Source organism: Brachyistius frenatus, unplaced genomic scaffold, assembly GCF_029030835.1.
Source record: "Brachyistius frenatus isolate BFR_SWC_R1_liver_20210118 unplaced genomic scaffold, ASM2903083v1 Contig_238, whole genome shotgun sequence".
In the NCBI taxonomy this organism is placed as follows: domain Eukaryota; kingdom Metazoa; phylum Chordata; class Actinopteri; family Embiotocidae; genus Brachyistius; species Brachyistius frenatus.
In genome coordinates this window covers 89,945-108,468 of record NW_027210837.1, presented here as the reverse complement: position 1 = coordinate 108,468, position 18,524 = coordinate 89,945, and the positions used below count along the sequence as shown (strand labels likewise).

General features: G+C 42.4%; 1 protein-coding gene across 2 annotated transcripts; it reads right to left on the bottom strand.

The window, feature by feature from the left end:
- Positions 1-1,593: 1,593 nt before the first annotated feature.
- Positions 1,594-17,723, bottom strand: bin1b (bridging integrator 1b). Of its 2 annotated transcripts, XM_069720325.1 has the most exons (15): positions 17,342-17,723; positions 11,112-11,192; positions 10,871-10,925; positions 10,560-10,654; positions 9,348-9,443; positions 8,758-8,865; positions 7,164-7,249; positions 6,896-6,971; positions 6,723-6,778; positions 6,589-6,633; positions 5,732-5,774; positions 5,190-5,327; positions 3,439-3,492; positions 3,210-3,311; positions 1,594-2,873 (listed from the first exon to the last, which is right to left on the bottom strand). In XM_069720325.1, the coding sequence occupies exons 1-15, from the start codon at positions 17,420-17,422 to the stop codon at positions 2,772-2,774; spliced, it is 1,218 nt and encodes a 405-aa protein (XP_069576426.1). In that variant the 5' UTR covers positions 17,423-17,723; the 3' UTR covers positions 1,594-2,771. The 2 variants fall into 2 exon arrangements, with proteins under 2 accessions (XP_069576426.1, XP_069576425.1); XM_069720324.1 differs by lacking the exon at positions 5,190-5,327 and having other exon boundaries at positions 17,342-17,720.
- Positions 17,724-18,524: the final 801 nt, after the last annotated feature.

Sequence of the window (18,524 nt, the reverse complement as noted above, 5' to 3'; positions counted from 1 at the left end):
GAAGCACAACAAATAAATTGGTCAGCTCTTGAATTGACTTTTAGGATTAAATATGCAACACCAACTTTGAAATTGCACATTACAGTTAGTATGAGAGAAAGAATCAAGAGGTAGAAAGGAATGAAACTGCAGAAACTTACCATGATTATGAATTCCTGCTGCTGATGTTAAGGATCTGCAGGGGAAACCAGCTGTTGGTGTGAGTGTGAAGATTTCTGTGTTTCTTATACTGCCTTCAATCTCCATAGTAACAAGCTCTGTTGTTAATAAATATGGGTTAACTGTGTTTAACAGAGGGGAAAATCCAATACACTGTGCTGACATGCCCCGCCACACATCAATAACCCCTGGCCCTGCAGAGATAATATATAACCCCGAGCCCAAGTGACAAAGCAAATAGTGCATTGTTTTCATGTTTGTGAAGCACACTGAGATGAATGAACTCAAGGCTCTGAGGTGGCCTGAGATCTCCATGGAGATCCACGAGTGAGTCAGTCAAGAAAAGTCAGTGAATTCCCAAAATATTTGCACCCAGAATCATTTAAAAAAAACAACAACCCTGTTTTTAGAAGTTAGGTTTATGGGTGCAGCAGTAAAATAAACTGTCAGGAAGATGAGCAGTTCATTTTAATATATAGAGAATACTGTGAGTGCACAAAATATTTAAAATAGCAAAACCTTCTAGGAATGATGTGCTTCACTATCAGTATGATGACAGAAAAGCACACAGAGAAACTGTGAGTAGGAGCAGGTCTGTTCTGTCATGGGAGCAGATATTTTAAATAATGAAAAGGTACCTAAACATTTAAATCCTTCCCTGCTGGTACATATAAGGGATTATGTTTTATGCAGCTCAATACTATTCTGTAAATTACAGTAGTTATGGGAAATGTTGCCTGTGTTTGGCCATTGGGTTTCATTTAAAAAAAAGTCGTGCATATTTCCCATTTTTGCTGAGCACTATTGAATGTGAAACCATTGGTTTTAATTTATTTTCATATGGTAAAAAAAACATCCAGTCTGCTCTTAAAATGGAAATAATGCGTAACTCGTGGTTAGTCCGATGCCATTTTTTGTGTCGAGATTCTGCTTTGTGATTTTCATCGTGTGCAAAAGTGAACTAAAACCACTGGATGTCTGAAGTTGAAAACCTCACTGCTGTTTGATTCAGTTGGAGAAGAGTAAGCACTCCACCTTCACCCCCTTCCCCGTCCATGAGGCCCGGGCCGGGCTGCTCTGTTGTGTTTCCACATGGTTGGATGTCCTGTTGTCACAGAAACATGGAAGGTCATGCTGCTGCTGTTGTTATAAAGCTCAAAATGCCAGTGGCAACAATGCCTGTGGACAGGCAGTGTGCAGACATATCATCTCACATAAATTCATAAATGAACAAAGATCAGGAGAAGTAGGTGAGTAAAAAAAAAAATACATGTTGTATTTCACTCTGAAACTGGCTGCGGGTGTTTCACTCTGAAAAATTGAGAGGGTGTCTGCCTCCCTACTGTTTTATAACCTCAAAGAAAAAGTCTTCTGAAAAACTCATCAGGCTCAGGATAAAGTAAAAAGTAAAAAATATGACACAATGACAGGAAACATGTTTCATTCATCTTTAATGATTTGATCCATGAGACGGTGCATTCGTTAACACATGGACTGATTCCTTCTTCATCTATTGCACAGTATAGAAATGTCTCTTGCATGGATTTAACATAATGACAGGTGCATCTGTTTGAACCAAACATTTAAAATGCTTTACCCTCAGTCTCCCATTTAGCTGCACTCATGGACTCAAAGTCTGCAGCCAAAACCTGATTTCTACTGGAAAAAACACGAAAGAAAATGTGTTGTCCTTTATGCAGCAGCAGACTGAAGGTCCAGTCAGCACAGAATCAAACTCATATGAAAAGTGTTTCAAAATGTGTCATAAATGTCGGTGAGTAAAAAGATGAAGGAGAGAAATCAGCAGCTGAGTTTGATGGTGATGTTTAGCATTTCATCCATGAATGAAAAGATGAAAATAATCAAAATAAAACCATATGTTCATTAGAAAATGTAAGCCACACATCAAGTCATGTCCTCAAAATGGCCAATAATATAAATGAAAAACTACTGTTCCCTTTGAAAATCCTACAAATCAAAGAAACTCTAACAGATTTAGATAATGCAAGGCAAAGCCTTTGTGGCGTTCTCCAGGGCTCTGTTCAAGGACACCTGCATTTCTCATTCATATTTCCCAGAGCGACCTCACCGAGTGTCACAGAGTTTATGTTACAAAGTAAATGACGATACAATGAAATGTTTCATGCAAGGAACTGTGAAGGTTCTCAAAAACATAAATCATTTTGACATTCATACAGTTCATCCATGACTTATTTATCCTGTTTCAATATTACTAACATACGGTCTGTGTTTTCTTTGAGTTCAGCAGAAATGTAAGCAATTTCAGGAATAAATAAAAACAAAAACATCGAGATAAGTTTCATTTTGGGTGCACAGATTGATGAAATATTTGAAATGAATGGAGATCATTTACCACAGCGTTGGAAGTCAGGGTATAACCTCATTCTTTATCATAACATACTATCAGCCACTGTTCTCACCTGCACAGACAAATCATTGTGCAGCATATATATGAGATATCTTTGTATGTCAGTGCACTTTTTGGATCCTAATCATAAATTTGGGTGTGTGGGTCGACCTTTAATGATAATATGTCTGTCTCAGGTAAGATATGAGACGGGTTTGGAGCAGAATCTCATGTTGTGTAAACCTCAAACCTTCTGAGTGAAGTTCTCAGGGAAAACACCTTTGGCTGAAATATCTTTCTTCTGCGCCCACTGAGACTCCTGCACGCCCAGGAGCCAGCCGTCGTCCTGCAGACACACAGAACGAAAACTCAGTTTCACAGCAAAAAGAGTCAACTGCATTCAAGATACAAGCGTGACCAATAAGTAAAGAAGATTATTTATTAGAACTGTTACTACTATTTGTGTCTACTAAGCATGAATCAGTGATGACTGGTTGCTAAATTGAAGGTAAAAACACGTACCACTGACAGAGACTGCCCGTGAAATCTATCATCTTATACTGCACATCTCTGAACTCGTCTAACATCTAGCATTGCACGTTACGTCAGCACAATTCTTCTTTGCAGTTTTACACATCCTGTTTATACTGTGCACATTCAGAGTGGACCAAGGTCAGCTGACCTGCTCGTCCGGGTTGTCAAAGGCCAAAACCAGCACAACGTCTCCGGTCTTCAGTTCCAGCTCGTCGCCGTCGGTGGCAGCATAGTCGTGTACCGCATTTACCTGGAGTCAAAGCACAGCCAAGGTAAACGATTTCATCCATATCTGCTCTGTGTATAAACCCCTCTCCTGAGGAAGTGCATGACGTGACTCAGAACTGGTGTGGAGGAGAAACATGAGGTCCACTCACCTTGTAGATGAATCCTGGAGGGAGTTCACCATCGGAGCCGTTGGTCACTTCACTCTGGACCAAAACACAGGCAGAAAAGTTCAGGTGTGTCATTCACAGTCGAAGGAATGATTAATGACAATGAAAGAAGGGCTTGATGTGGGGAAACAAGAAGAGAAGATCAGGAAAGATGGTCTTGTTGTGACTTGAGGGATCCTGGACTATCGAAGATCCCACTGAGGTCCCATTCTACCTGGCCGCCTTCATCCTCCCCCCAGCCGCCCTGTCCCGCAGCGCCACCGCCGTCGTCCCAGCTGGGCTCGGTGTACGGCTGCGCTGCGGAGCCTCCGTCGTCGTCCGAGCTCTCCTGACCCTCAGCTGTCTCCGTGCCGTCCCAGCTGGGCTGAGTGTAGCTCTGGGTGTTGCTGTCGTTTGAATCCCAGCCACCCTGGGCCTCCTCCGGGTCATCCTCCTGCTGGGGTACCTGCTCCGTGGCCGTCTGTTCTTGCTACAAGGTCAGGGGCAGTGGAGCATCGCGGTCGGTTTGGAAGCAGGAGGAAGAGTAGGTGGGCGGATGAGAGGAGGATGAAGAACGTAAAGGAGATGCCGGAGGAGCATTTGGGTTGTGGAGGGTGGATAATGGAAGGTGACGAAGGGATTTAAGAGGCCAAAGGAAGGAGGTTTGATGGATAAAAGGACGAATTGGAGAGTTTATTTCAGTCCATGAAGAGAGAGCAGAGGAGATGTGGTTTTCTAAAGATGACCCCATGCTTACCCATGAGTCCCATGATGGCGCCTTGTGTGCAGCAGTGAGAAACAACACAACTAGTGAGGTTGGAAAAACATCTTTGTCATAATATTCAACCAACAAACGTGAACATGAAGTGTGTTTTTAAAATCCAAAGTTCAGTCAGTCTTTAAAAACACAGGAATTTAAAGGATGATTGAAGTTGTTGATGCACTAATCAGTTATTCAGGTGTTTATTCATCTTATTTGCGGATTCATTTATTTTATATTTGTAGGATGAAGCTGGAGAGACAGAGTTTATCAATTTTAAATTTAAAACAGAGACCAAAAGGAGAGGCAGGTAAATGCATTTAAAATAATGAAGGCACAGTTGATCAATCACCATCAGCAGTCAGTCTGATCAGCCTGTTAATATCAAGCATTCACATGCAGAGGGAGACAGAGTGAGCACACGTTCAGTGAGAGGCTGATTTCCTGCTGTCACACACACTCACTGTGTTTACATGCAGTCAGAGATGTGACTTTCACTCTGTGAATGACACATAAAACTGGCTTTCATCTTTTTGACCAAACACACATTCTTTTTTCTTTTTTTTCTTGGCTTAAAACAGTCACATTTAAAAACTTTTTAATTGTAAATGAAAACAGAACACGAGTGACACTTTTGTGGACTATTTATGTGTCTTTGGTTGGAGCTGCAGCCCCTCAGAACAGAGCCACTGTGTGTTTAACTGGCTAAAATGAAATGACTGGTTTATTTAACTGCATGTAAACACAGTCTTTAAGCCTCTGACAGAACTCCAGCAACCTTTGACCTTTTCAAAGCACACCCACCTTGGGAGCTGGAAATGGAATGGGCTGTAATACCTCCACATCCCAGTCCAGCAGGTTCAGCCCTGACCCGGGCTCACACTGCTTCACACACACACACATCCACACATACATACATATGATCAGGGTAGGAGGGTTTATTATCTGGGGATCTTTTCCTGAGCAGCCAGGATGTCGAGGTAGTCAGCCTGACCTGTGGCGTTGTGGTGGGGGAGTCTGCGTTCGTGTCGGCCACCGAGGCCTCGTCCTCCAGCTCGCTGCTTTGCTGCTGCCTCGGGTCCGGGGACGGCGTCAGTCTGGGCGGAGGCCGGCCGGGAGGAGGACCGGGCTTCTGCACCACCAGCAGGGGTTAAATCACAACCACACAGCACACATGTGCACGCATGCAAGAAGAGCGGGGGACACGGATGCATGTTAGTATACAGGGAGTTTAACGTCCTCTCTCAAACTCTGGAGCTCTAGATGCTTCAGAAACTTTTTGAAATCCCACAAGTATTTGGAATATTTATAGTTTTTACAGCAGCTGCCACAAGCAGCTGTTTCCTACAAGTGACTCATAATGAAGTGTGGATGTGTTGTGAAAGTACAAAGGTTCACCACAAAATTCTTTCACTTCACAATCATTTACCTGCATGACAGGATTCACATTTGAGATCATTTGAAGTATTCTGTGCAGGTCAAACTGAAGTGTTTCATGTTTTTAATGGAGATCATTGTGTTGATGTGCTTTGTTACCTTTGGTGCTGAGCTGGCAGATTCGCTGTGGTTGGCTTCCTCACTGAGATGGGAGAGCAAAACGAGGAAGACAAGGAGAAAAGAGGAAGGACATTAAAAACAAAAATCAAGAAATTAAAGAGAAATACAGACTCCAAGTCATCCCATGTGCAAATCACAACTGTCCATGAGAGGGCGACAACGAGCTTCAAACAAACGTCTCGAGTGTTAACAGGTGAAATGGGTCACCAACGTCACAACGCAAAATAGACGTGCACTTGAACAGATCCACAGACGTTAGTTATTTTCAGGTATCAACAACCAACCAGGAAGTAGACAGGAAGTGTCACAGGTTTAACTCCAGACCTGCAGAGCTGCTCTTAAGCACATGATTTAAACGTTTAGTCCTGAGACACAAATCAGTCAGTTGGTCAGTCCGGAGGTTAACGTGCAGCTTCGAACTTTCCTTTTTGATAAAGTCTACAAAAACAATCAATGCTTCTTTAAAGGATCTAATTTATGGGATTATTTGATTGAAACAAATAAAAACAAATTAAAGAGTGATGAGTTGTGTCTTCATTAGAAGGCTAAAGAAGACAGATGCGTCTTTAGACCTGTCCTAAAAATATCAATGGAGGAAAATTTAGAAACTGTTCCAGAGTTCAGGGAAGATAAACGATCGTCTGATGGGGAGCTGGAACGGAGAGCTGTGATTGGTCACAGAGCAGCAGGCTCACGTCATTTCCTGTACGTAAAATTCACCTTCAGCCAAAACCAAGCAAACACACGTGCAGTGAAGAACAGGAAGCATTATGTCTGGTGACAAACATGGCCACTCATCAGCACCTGATGCAGGTTTAAAGTGCTGCCGGTTTTACCTCTTTGCACCGTCGCTTGTCTTTGTCACTGCAGTAGCACCTTTTCTGCAGCAGGAGGCGTCATGAGGAACGTTATTCTCACTCCTTCTATGTGTGGACACATTTTTTAATCCAAAGTGTCTGAATGAACTCACTTGATGTCCCGCTGCTCCTCCAGTTTGGTCATGATGTCGTTCAGGTCTTGGCTGAGCTGTGGAGACGCACAGAGCGAGTTTAGATGACAGACCGTAGACTGAATATATAACTGTATACAGACCGATCGATGCGGCCATGAATGGGATCAATACAAGTGATCAGTTTGACTCGCCTTCCCCATTTCTCTGTGGAACTTCTCCTGCTGACCTGCCAGGCTCTGGAATGTGTTAACATAGACGCCAACACGACTACACACACACACACACACACACACACACACACACACACACACACACACACACACACACACACACACACACACACACACACACACACACACACACACACACACACACACACACACACACACACACACACAAGTTTTTAAAGATTTGAGCTGAGTCTTCAGAAAAGATGGTGACGAAGAAGAAGTTCCTCACTTGTCCCACAGAACTGGAAGCTCGTCCTGTAACTCCACGTTCAGCTCCTCAAAGATCTTCTGAGCTCGGCCCAGCTCCTCCTCAGCCTACACACACACACACACACACACACACACACACACACACACACACACACACACACACACACACACACTGAATATATCTGTGTCTGTACCACAAAATGTCCAACAGCTGTCCATGAGCACACGAGCATGCAGACAAACATACAGGGTTTCATACAGGAGCTGCAGGAACATCATGATGAGACTAAATCATGTGCGACACAAGAAGGAGGGAAACAATAGTTTAGATCGGGTTCAAATTATAACGAGGCTCTGCAGACGTGATCAGCAGTGTGAGCGGTTTGGAAAGACTCCCGAGTGAGAAGTGAGGTTTCAATAAGCAACCGATGAAGATGACTCATCAATCAGAGCCAGGAAAATAATAAAGCACTTCCTCGGTCTTCACTATAAAAGTCCCCACTTCCTACAAACACATGATGACATGTATAACCTTCACATAGGATGTTATCCAACATATTAGCCAGTAAAAAAATATTATAGCCTGCTACCTTCACCAAGGCTAACTGAATAATACTGATAGATCTTTCTCTTTAAAGGTTTAGATGAAACTAAAGGAACTGCAACACACAAGTCTTTTGGATAATTCTACATTTTTTAGCCAAATGGTACAAAAATGAACTTAATAAGCTGCATCGGTGCTTCCGGTAACGGTCCACCTCACAGTGCTGATCACGTGAGAGGCCGAGGAGGACCTGGTCGGAAGGGGGAGTCAGTGATCAACCAGAGTTTCACCTGGTTGAAGCAGAGGTTAGTCTGAGCCACCTGGTGAGCTGATATCAAACCCTGAGCCCAGCTGGGAGCCGCCATCTCCAACAGGGCTGCTTGCTAACCGCACACACCATGCAAGAGAGGAAGACGAAGAGGGAGAGGAAGAGGGAGGAGGAAGATGGAGAGGAAGAGGTGGAGGAGAGGGTGGAAAGGAGCGGAGAAAGACAGAAAAGACAAAAAGCAAACAACAACAATTCAAGAAAAATGCAAACATGTTAATTAGCATTTGGTGAGTGAGAGAAAACAGTTTTAATGAAGAATAATTAGCTGCAAATTAAACTGTTTTGATTGGTTGAGTTGAGGTGGTATGAATGTCTGAACAGCAAACAGACACAGTTCTACTGAGAGGTTTTATTTTACTAAAACCATTCTGGAAATTCATGATAATCTCTGTCAGGAAACAGTTTAAATTCAAACCAGAAAATATCAGCAGTGAGAAACACTGACGGCTTCAAACTGCAGCTTTTTAAAACACATGAAAGGAAATGAAAACAGAAGAGATTTTATATGGAGCTCCATAAAATCTTAATTAATGTAGAGCAGGCAGATGAGTCTCTCTTGCTGTAAGATATTTAAATATTCTAACTACATATGTAGTTCCACGTGCAGAAGTATAAACTGGAATATTCATGTCCTGACACCACCTGAAGTCAAAAACTCTGAACTATTCCTTTAAACTCTAATCTGAGCACGCTCAAACACACAAGCTGACGACACACACGTACGCACACACACGTGGTTACCTTGGCGATCTTGGCCTCATCCTTCTTCTTGCCTTTCTGTAAGGAGCCGAAGTGATGCCGGGCGCTGTCGAAGTCCACCATCTTCCTGTCGCGCTTCGCGATACGAGCCTGCAGGACGGCAACACTCTTATTAAAGTGTAATGTATGAATACAGATTTATTTATACAGCAGTTTTTAAAACACAAGTTTCAAATGAAAGAAAAAACTTTCAGTTATTTTTGCTGGTAATGAATCAATATTTTTAGGTAGCAAATGGCAGAAAGAGTCTCATTGTTAATCCTTGATGCTGAAGCAGACATCATCTTTTCTATCTTTGTATTTTGCACACCGTGGGACTGTGAGAAACTATTTCAATCTCTCTGTCTTGTACATATGATGGATGGACATTAAAGTTAAGTTGAGGTTCTTTATTTTTAAGTAAAAAAAGAAGGAACATAACAAATATTCATATCTGAGAAGCTGCTTGCAGAATAAATCATTTATCCAAAATCTTGCCAATACATTTTTTGTCATTTGAATAAATATGAAATCTACTGATAATTTCAGCTCTGGATGCTGAACATCCTTCATTCTGAAACACAGAAACACACCTTGATGTCAGGAAACTGAGCCAGGTAGGTCTCCATGGAGAGCAGCGATTTGTCCGTGACGCTCTGGTGGTAGTCCAACCACAGCGTGTCCGAGTCCTGAAACACGCAGCACATTCACGTCATCATAACACTCACATCTGAACTCATTCATACCGCTAAAATCACTGTTTCCACGCTGCCAGGCTGCTTCCACGCGACGTCTGCCCTTTTCATTTAGCTCATTTCTTCAGCCATCCTGACCTCCTCTCCCGTGTTCACGTGTCTGTTCTTAACATTTCGATTTCCTGTTTCTATTCTTTTAATTTCTACATGAATGTTTCCTTTTTTAAAAATGCTTTAAAGTTACAATCTGAAAGATCGGCTTCTCTTTAGCATCACCTGTGACAATAAATGATCTTTTTTTTGGTTTATTTATGGCTGTGTTTGTTTCTTGGTGGCGATGTTGGATGTATTTGTGTGTACTCTTCAGTGCATAGAAAAGATATGAAGACTAAAAGATCATCTGTCCGTCTGCGCCCTTCTCGGATCTGCAAGTGCACGAGGTTTTCCTGTTTAAATAAAGTGATGCTCCTGTTGTCTCAGTCCAGTCTGGCAGAGTGAAAACGTCCTGATTTCTTTGTCTACTGACAGTTCTACAGTTAAAGAGTCTGCAGAGCAGCACCAGTGTGTCCCACACAGGAATAACAGCTGTACAGACCAGCAGCAGATGGAAGCTTTCATAGGAGGTTTTTTTACATTCTTTGTGTCTTCGTTATTGAACAGTAAATCTGAAGTTTGTATTTGACTTTTCTGCTAAAAGTAAAAACAACTTCTGTTCTTTTGTACTGCATCAGTTTTGTGGGAAACTCTGGAAGCTTTCTGCATTTTACCTCCAAGTTATTGTCCAACTCCTTCTCTATCATCTCCTTCAGGGTGGAAGGAGAGAAGCATGCAGTTCAGGAAAAACAAAGTGTGTTAGCAGGTAGAAAAGAAGGGAAGACACAGTGGAGAATGAGCCACAAAGATTTTTCACACACGGTAATGTGTGATGTGAAAGGAGTGCCTGCATCATGCATGAATAGTGCTGAATTCAGGATGTAAAAGTAATCATTTACATCTGTTCACGTAAGCTGTGGAAGATATTTTCTGTGTAGATATTTATAGATATAGAGAACAGCTGTGGCTGAAGCAGTTACTGATACTTTTACTTCAATAAACCACTTCCTGTCTCACCTCAGCCATCGCGTCCATTTCCTCTTTGCCAAACCATTCGGGTTCGTACATCTCAGCCAGACAGTCCTGCAGCCGCCGCGACGCATCGTGCATCGCTAAGACACAAACAGGAACATCAATTGACCACAGTGAGCAAGTTTTACTTGTAGGTCAGTAAAATCCCTGATGTATGCAGCACAAGACAATAAGATATCACTGTCTGCAGCAACAGCCATGATCCTATGACCCTAACTAATTCCACCAGATCAGCTGTTAATGGACACAGTGTTAAATCACAGCCTGCTGCCTCGAATCCAATCAGACACACGTACTCTTCACCGCTACCAGGTAGGTTTTCAAGTCTTTCTGCAGTTTGGTGCCTTCTCCCTGAAACAGCAAACACAGCGAGCGAGGAAGGTGAGGAACACGGCAACAAGGCTTTATTCAAACATTCAAGGGCCAAACTAAAACATGACATTTACTACTTAAGATGAGACTTAAAGTTGAATCCATCTTATATCTGATCTCTTGAATTCATTGCGTCAATAAAAGATCAGAAAGATGAATCCTGACCATCTGCTTGTTGAAGTTGGCCACCATCTCCTCGAAGGCAGCGTCTCGGGTCTCGTCTGCTTTGCCGAGCTTCTGCAGGACCTGCAGAGAAGACGAGAGACGTCCATCATCCATCCGTCCGTCGCTCTGTCTCGTATCAGTCCTGCTACTTTGTTCACTATAACTGGAGGCATGCATCTGTCTATTTTCAGGCCGCCTGTCAAAGCCATGTCTCCTCCAACACCAGCTGTGTGTGTGTGTGTAAGTCTACATCTAAACCCACTGAAAATAGAGACGAAACAGCAGCAAGGAGTCAAAATAACCAGGTGACGAAGAAGAGACCCAACGGGAAGATAAATCCACGTCTCATCATGCGTCCATGCATGAGATGGTTAAAGCTGGTGAGGAGCTCAGGAATGCATGACACAGTCTGCAAGGTGTTTTATTTGAGACACCTTTAGAAGTCAGGCCTGTTCAATACAGCTCCTCCCTCACTACAGCAGAGGAGGTCAAAGTTCAAAGCCTGTGTGACCTGATGATGACTCACGCATGAAGTCTTTTTAAGACTCCACACTGTTGCACAACCACAATCAATTTACAGAAGAATATAATACAAGTGCAGCATATCTGAAAGCATAGAAAACACCCAGATAGGAGCTAAAAGACTGCCACACAAATCTAATTATTTCCATTTTATGCAACTTCATATTTGTGCTTCACTAAATCTCAGAGGTAAATCTTACGATATATTGTTTGATGACAGTTTTTACATAAGTGAGGTTTTAAATGCAGGACTTGTAGTATTTTCACCGTGTGGTTTCTTTTATTGTTTTTCGAAGAAGGTCAGCAGCTAATCTGATCAGATGACTGGCTGTGAGCACACAGACGCGCCTTCACCACCATCATCGCCTCCACCACCTGCCGTCCTAATCCTGTGACGGATACACAACCCACCGTCAGCACGACGGAGGGGACTTCCCCACTGCTGCAGCACATCCAAGGAAATGCATCAAATTCACACCTCAGAGAAACACCTGTTTCATCTGGAAGACATTTAGTACAAAGAGGTTTCTTTCACTTTGTAAATGTGCTGCGTTGTAAATAAAGATCATTATTCAGGCAGCGAAATGAAGAATTTAGAGAATTTAATTGAGTCCAGAGTTATTTTTGGATGACACAACTGCTGTATCTGTTACAGCTCTCAGTGTCTGTCAGTCTGTGGACTCGTCACTCAAATGTGTCACGGTGCGTTCAGGTGACGTCTTTGAAAAGAGGTGGTAAAGACTGTTAAGTCGGGTCTAATGAGACAATAGTTGGCTCGTCTGTCTTTGTGAGGACCTGAGTGAGTTCTGGACCTTTTGAGGACAACCTGCTGCTCGAGGGCTTTGTTTTTGGGTTCAGGTTAGAAAGCATCACGTCCCCACAAAGATGGAAGTACAAACGAGTGTTGTAGCCGTCCACCACCCGTGGGTGTTCAGTTTCAACCCCCAAAAATACACCAGCAGCTCACACACAGGCAGGTTGTGGGGTATTAAAAGAGATGATGAGAAGGTCTGGGAGGTCTAAATATAGATGCACCCTCCCTTGTGCCCCACCCACAACAGTGAGGCATGCTGGGAGTCCTGGGAGGGAGGGACAGGTGTTCCAGCAGGGTTTGATAAGTTTGGACTCAAAATTACTAATTTTACTGGTTTTATTTTTGTGAATTAATTGTAACAGGAGACTCAGTATTCAATCTGGTTTATACCATTATATCAAAACACCTAATTACTTCAACTTTGACCTTTTAAAAAAAAAAAATGTTTACTTGATGTTGTCCATGTGTTTTATTACATTTCTTAGCAATACGTTACTTTGAGCCTCTTGTTTAGCATTTATGAGGAGTAAAAAGATTATTAATGGACAATAATGTAGTTTTAAGCAGTTATGTGTTTAAATATACTGTAGAGTATTAATGATAATAGAGTTAAACACAGGTGTAATAACAGCAGCACGTCCTCATAATAAAACAAGATTAAACGCCCCCTATAGGACCAACATGTCCTCATAATAAAACAACATTAAACGCCCCCTATAGGACCAACACGTCCTCATAATAAAACAACATTAAACGCCCCCTATAGGACCAACACGTCCTCATAATAAAACAACATTAAACGCCCCTATAGGACCAACACCTGCTCATAATAAAACAACATTAAACGCCCCCTATAGGACCAACACTTCCTCATAATAAAACAACATTAAACGCCCCCTATAGGACCAACACGTCCTCATAATAAAACAACATTAAACGCCCCCTATAGGACCAACACGTCCTCATAATAAAACAACATTAAACGCCCCCTATAGGACCAACACCTGCTCATAATAAAACAACATTAAACGCCCCCTATAGGACCAACACGTCCTCATAATAAAACAACATTAAACGCCCCCTATAGGACCAACACTTCCTCATAATAAAACAACATTAAACGCCCCCTATAGGACCAACACGTCCTCATAATAAAACAACATTAAACGCCCCCTATAGGACCAACACGTCCTCATAACAAAACAACATTAAACGCCCCTATAGGACCAACACGTCCTCATAATAAAACAACATTAAACGCCCCCTATAGGACCAACACGTCCTCATAATAAAACAACATTAAACGCCCCCTAAAGGACCAACACGTCCTCATAATAAAACAACATTAAACGCCCCCTATAGGACCAACACGTCCTCATAATAAAACAACATTAAACGCCCCCTATAGGACCAACACGTCCTCATAATAAAACAACATTAAACGCCCCCTATAGGACCAACACGTCCTCATAATAAAACAACATTAAACGCCCTCTATAGGACCAACACGTCCTCATAACAAAACAACATGAAACGCCCCCTATAGGACCAACACCTGCTCATAATAAAACAACATTAAACGCCCCCTAAAGTACAAACACGTCCTCATAATAAAACAACATTAAACGCCCCCTATAGGACCAACACGTCCTCATAACAAACCAACATTAAACGCCCCTATAGGACCAACACGTCCTCATAATAAAACAACATTAAACGCCCCTATAGGACCAACATGTCCTCATAATAAAACAACATTAAACGCCCCCTAAAGTACAAACACGTCCTCATAATAAAACAACATTAAACGCCCCTATAGGACCAACATGTCCTCATAATAAAACAACATTAAACGCCCTCTATAGGACCAACACGTCCTCATAACAAAACAACATGAAACGCCCCCTATAGGACCAACATGTCCTCATAATAAAACAACATTAAACGCCCCTATAGGACCAACATGTCCTCATAATAAAACAACATTAAACGCCCCCTATAGGACCAACACGTCCTCATAATAAAACAACATTAAACGCCCCTATAGGACCAACATGTCCTCATAATAAAACAACATTAAACGCCCCCTATAGGACCAACACGTCCTTACACTTCAGAACTGGTCATTGTTGTAGAGAAACTTGTGGTTACTCAGTGGACCGGACCAACGTCGGACTGAGTGTGGAGCTGGATGAGGTGAGGGGTGGAGGGCAGCGTGCCAGCAGACAGACAGCTGAAGCCGACTCACCACCCCTCCTCCTCCACCTCCGCCGGCCTTCGGAGGGAAGATGATACTCTGACCTTCCTCTTTACTCTCCAGCTCGAGGGCTCGCCTGAAAGCTCGTTACACCGACTGCTTACACTCTGACTTGCATCTCTGCATTCTGCTGCTTGACTTAATTTTCAAGATAAACATCCATGAAAGAAGAGAAACCTTGAGTTCTCATCCTGGATTTCAAAGCTTTGAGATACATTTCAGTGTCTTTTAATGTTTAGAAATAATGATGTCATAACTCTAAATTCTGACAAACAACCCAAAACATTTTGATGACCCAATTAATGATCAATAATCTTCCAAAATTAGCTGCTATTAAGCTGTAAATTACAGGGATAGTTACAAGACCTGTGCAATTTGGCAGTAATTATAAAGGAAAGGAGAGAAAGTGTTGTTATATATCAAGGTCTTAAGAAAAAAGTGATAAATGGTCTATAAATTGACATTTCCTAAGACTAAAAATACTCTTAATTTACATCGTCAACTTTCAGCTGCCACACATCAGATATCACTTTATTTATTTATTTATAAACGGATTTGTTTCATTTTCTCAGGTCGGACAGCAAATACAGTGCGACCCAATTTCTATCACCACTTTATAAAATATTTGTCCAGTCTCTACTCCCCTTATAACGACGCCTTTCTTGGAAATATTCTTGTAGTTTACTGCTAAAATTTGGGCATTTTTGACAATCCACCAGCCAAACTCTACGATTTTCAAAGTATTATAAAACACTCTGGTTTGTATGCCGTTTTTTTGTTGTTTTTTTTTTGTCTAAAAACTGTCACATTCAGCCTGAAATGATCAGAATGCACCTTAATAAACACTAGATGTGAAGTATAAGAGCTCATTGAGTGGACGCTCCTCTCTGGACGAACTTTGCATGAGCTCTGTAGTAGATTCTGTCCTTGTTTATGGGCTCTTCCATATCATACATGGTTCTTGTTTAATTTGGTTCTTAAAGTCATTTTTGTCCACTGTTCATGAAGAAGGTTCCACATGAAGACACAGAGAAGATTCACAGAGCTGCTGGCATTCCTGCAGACTCCAGGTCATGTTGAACTTTAGGAAGAGCCAGATTAGCTGTTTCCTGTTGTTATGCTAAGCTATAATAACCATGCTATGTAAAACACGACGGCCCCCTTCTGAATAATTCACAAGTGTTTTAAATGTGAAATCTTTCTGACTGACTGCGGTCCTGGTGCGGCAGACTGGTGCGGTACTGAAGTGATTAGAGTGTAAAACCTCAGCAGGCTTAAACAGGAGTGATTAGGACAGACAATAATAACTCAGAGCTGCACACAGACTGTTGATCAGGTTTCATTTGGACACGTTTACAGCTATTTTCTGGCTTCTGCAACTCCCCTGTGTGGTTTCTTGAATTCTTCTGAAAGCATAAACATTCACTCAAACTATGAAAAGAGTTCATGATCATTAACCTGCTTTCACTTCAGCTAAATCAGTAGATGTTACAAATTAAGATGACGTTTTTAAATGAATGATATGAATTTGAAATTCAGCATTTGGATGGATTAAGGAACAAAAGTCGAAAAGTAACAATATTTAATCTTAATAGATGTAAAAAAAAAAAAAAAACTAATGTATTTAAATATGTTTGGTAAAAGATTTGAAAAGGTATTAATTAGAAAAGCTGTGTGATTAAAAACAATTTTGTTTGACAAATTTTATGGCACAGTGGTTAGCATTGTCGCCTCACTGCGAAAAGGTTCTGGGTTTGAATCCGGGCCTTCCTGTGTGGAGTTCGCATGTTCTCCCTGTGCCTGCCTGGGTTCTCTCAGGGTTCTCCGGCTTCCTCCCACCATCCAAAAACATGCACCTGAAGTTAATTGGTGGTTCTACAAATGTCCTTTAGGTGTGAATGGTCTTTGTTTCTGTCTGTCTCTATGTGGCCCTGTGATGCACTGGCCACCTGTCCAGGTGAACCCTGCCTTCACCCAAAGTGAGCTGGGATAGGCCCCTCCCCCTCGCCCTGTGACCCTGTTCAGGATAAAGCAGGTGTAGATAACGGATGAATGATTCATTAATTGACACGTGCCTCAATATGCATTTTGAGGAGTTTGACAGGATCAAGAGAATACCCCCAAACTCACAATAGGCAGCCCTGAATTTGGCCTTAAACCCCTTAAAACCTCATTTAACTCATTTTTACTGTAGAAGTCATGAGTGGCTTTCATGCTCTGAGATTCACCCGTAAATCCTGCAGAAAACCAATTGAAATGCACGCTGCAATTAATCAATTAACTCATCCCAATCCAATTACAGCAACAGCATTGCAGGGTGAAGCCTGGTTTAGTGACAGTGGAACTCTTAACCTTTAACTCCAGGCGATTTCACGAGTTACCTGCACGATTTTAAAGCTGTAAACACCCTTAAATTCAACAGCCCCTTTTAGATAAGGTGCCTAGAAGCCCCATTAGACTCCCTGTTGTACAGTCCGCTGACTGCTGTTACCTGCCTCAGTCACAGCAGCTTTCATGGGCGACCTGCAGGTATTTGAAGGTACAAAGTTAGGGGATCCAGTTTCACAGCAGGACACTGTGTCCCGCGGCCATGCGAGCCTCTGTTGCTCGGCTGAATGAAAAGTTAAACTCTCTTACCTTCTCCTGCGCCCTGGTGAGTCTCTTCTGGACGTTGATGGCCAGTTTCCCGGCGGTGACCCCTTTCCCCATCTCGGCCATGTCGCTCCCTGGCGGTGTGAGAACCAGCGAAGAAGAAGGAGAGGAGAGGCAGAGGGAGAAGTGTCGCTGAAGGAAAGCCTCCTCTGGATACCGACGGTGCGTAAAAGCCCTCGATTTGGCTCGCTGTGCGTAACTCTAATCCTGGTGACAGTTCCTTAAAGGTGCAATGCGGAATTGAATCCGGTTAGTGTGAGACAAAAGAAAACCCAACAGAAAACAGGTGGAGTGTGGAGAACAGAGCAGAGGGACAGATTCAGATATCGGCCCGTTCTCGGCTCTTACTGTTAATTGATGAGACTTGAGCTCGATATGGAGAGATATTAGGTTTCCTTCTCGGCCATTCTCTTAAAGGCGCAGCAGGTTGTTATTATTAGCACACAACTGTTGCATACATGCAACTGGTGTGTTGCTGCTGCCGTTGCTCACGGCCCTATTTCTGAGCACAGAGCAGCTTCCTGTCAGATGTGAGACCCAAATCAGTCCTGAAACTCCCCGAGAGACGCAGTCATGAGCCGCAGGAATACGCGGACAGCCATGGAGCAGAAGTCACCTGCAGGTGTCAGTAAAGGCCCGTTCACGTCAGGTAAATCGGCCACACCTTCACAGGAAGCTTGGACGGATGAAGAAGCAACGGGGCCCTGGGCATCCACACATCTAACAGGCCCCCTGATTCTTGTATGAAGGAACAAGACCCCTCAAACTGAAAGACGCACAAAACGAGTCATTTGTAGCTGTTTTGAGTCTCCGACTGTGAATCTCTCAGGTGTTTTGTGCGACGTTGCTTCTCTTTGTAAAGCTGATTTTATTCAATTTCACTTTTGTCTTTGTAGTTGTTTTAGTCATCACGTTTCTTCCTGGGATTTTTTTTTCCTGGTGCGGCCTGCTGACCTATCGCCTCGTACAGCGGGCTAATCCACGTTTAAAAATATAAAGCAGCGACACAGCTCCTTTTAATTTCAAAAATAAATCTTTTTAATATCTCTTCACCCATAACAATAGCTTCATAAACATTATTGGATTTTTCTGTAAACAAACGATACTTAAATACACTCTATCATTTATGCTAAAGTCTCTGTATTAAAGTTACATACATTTTTTGGAA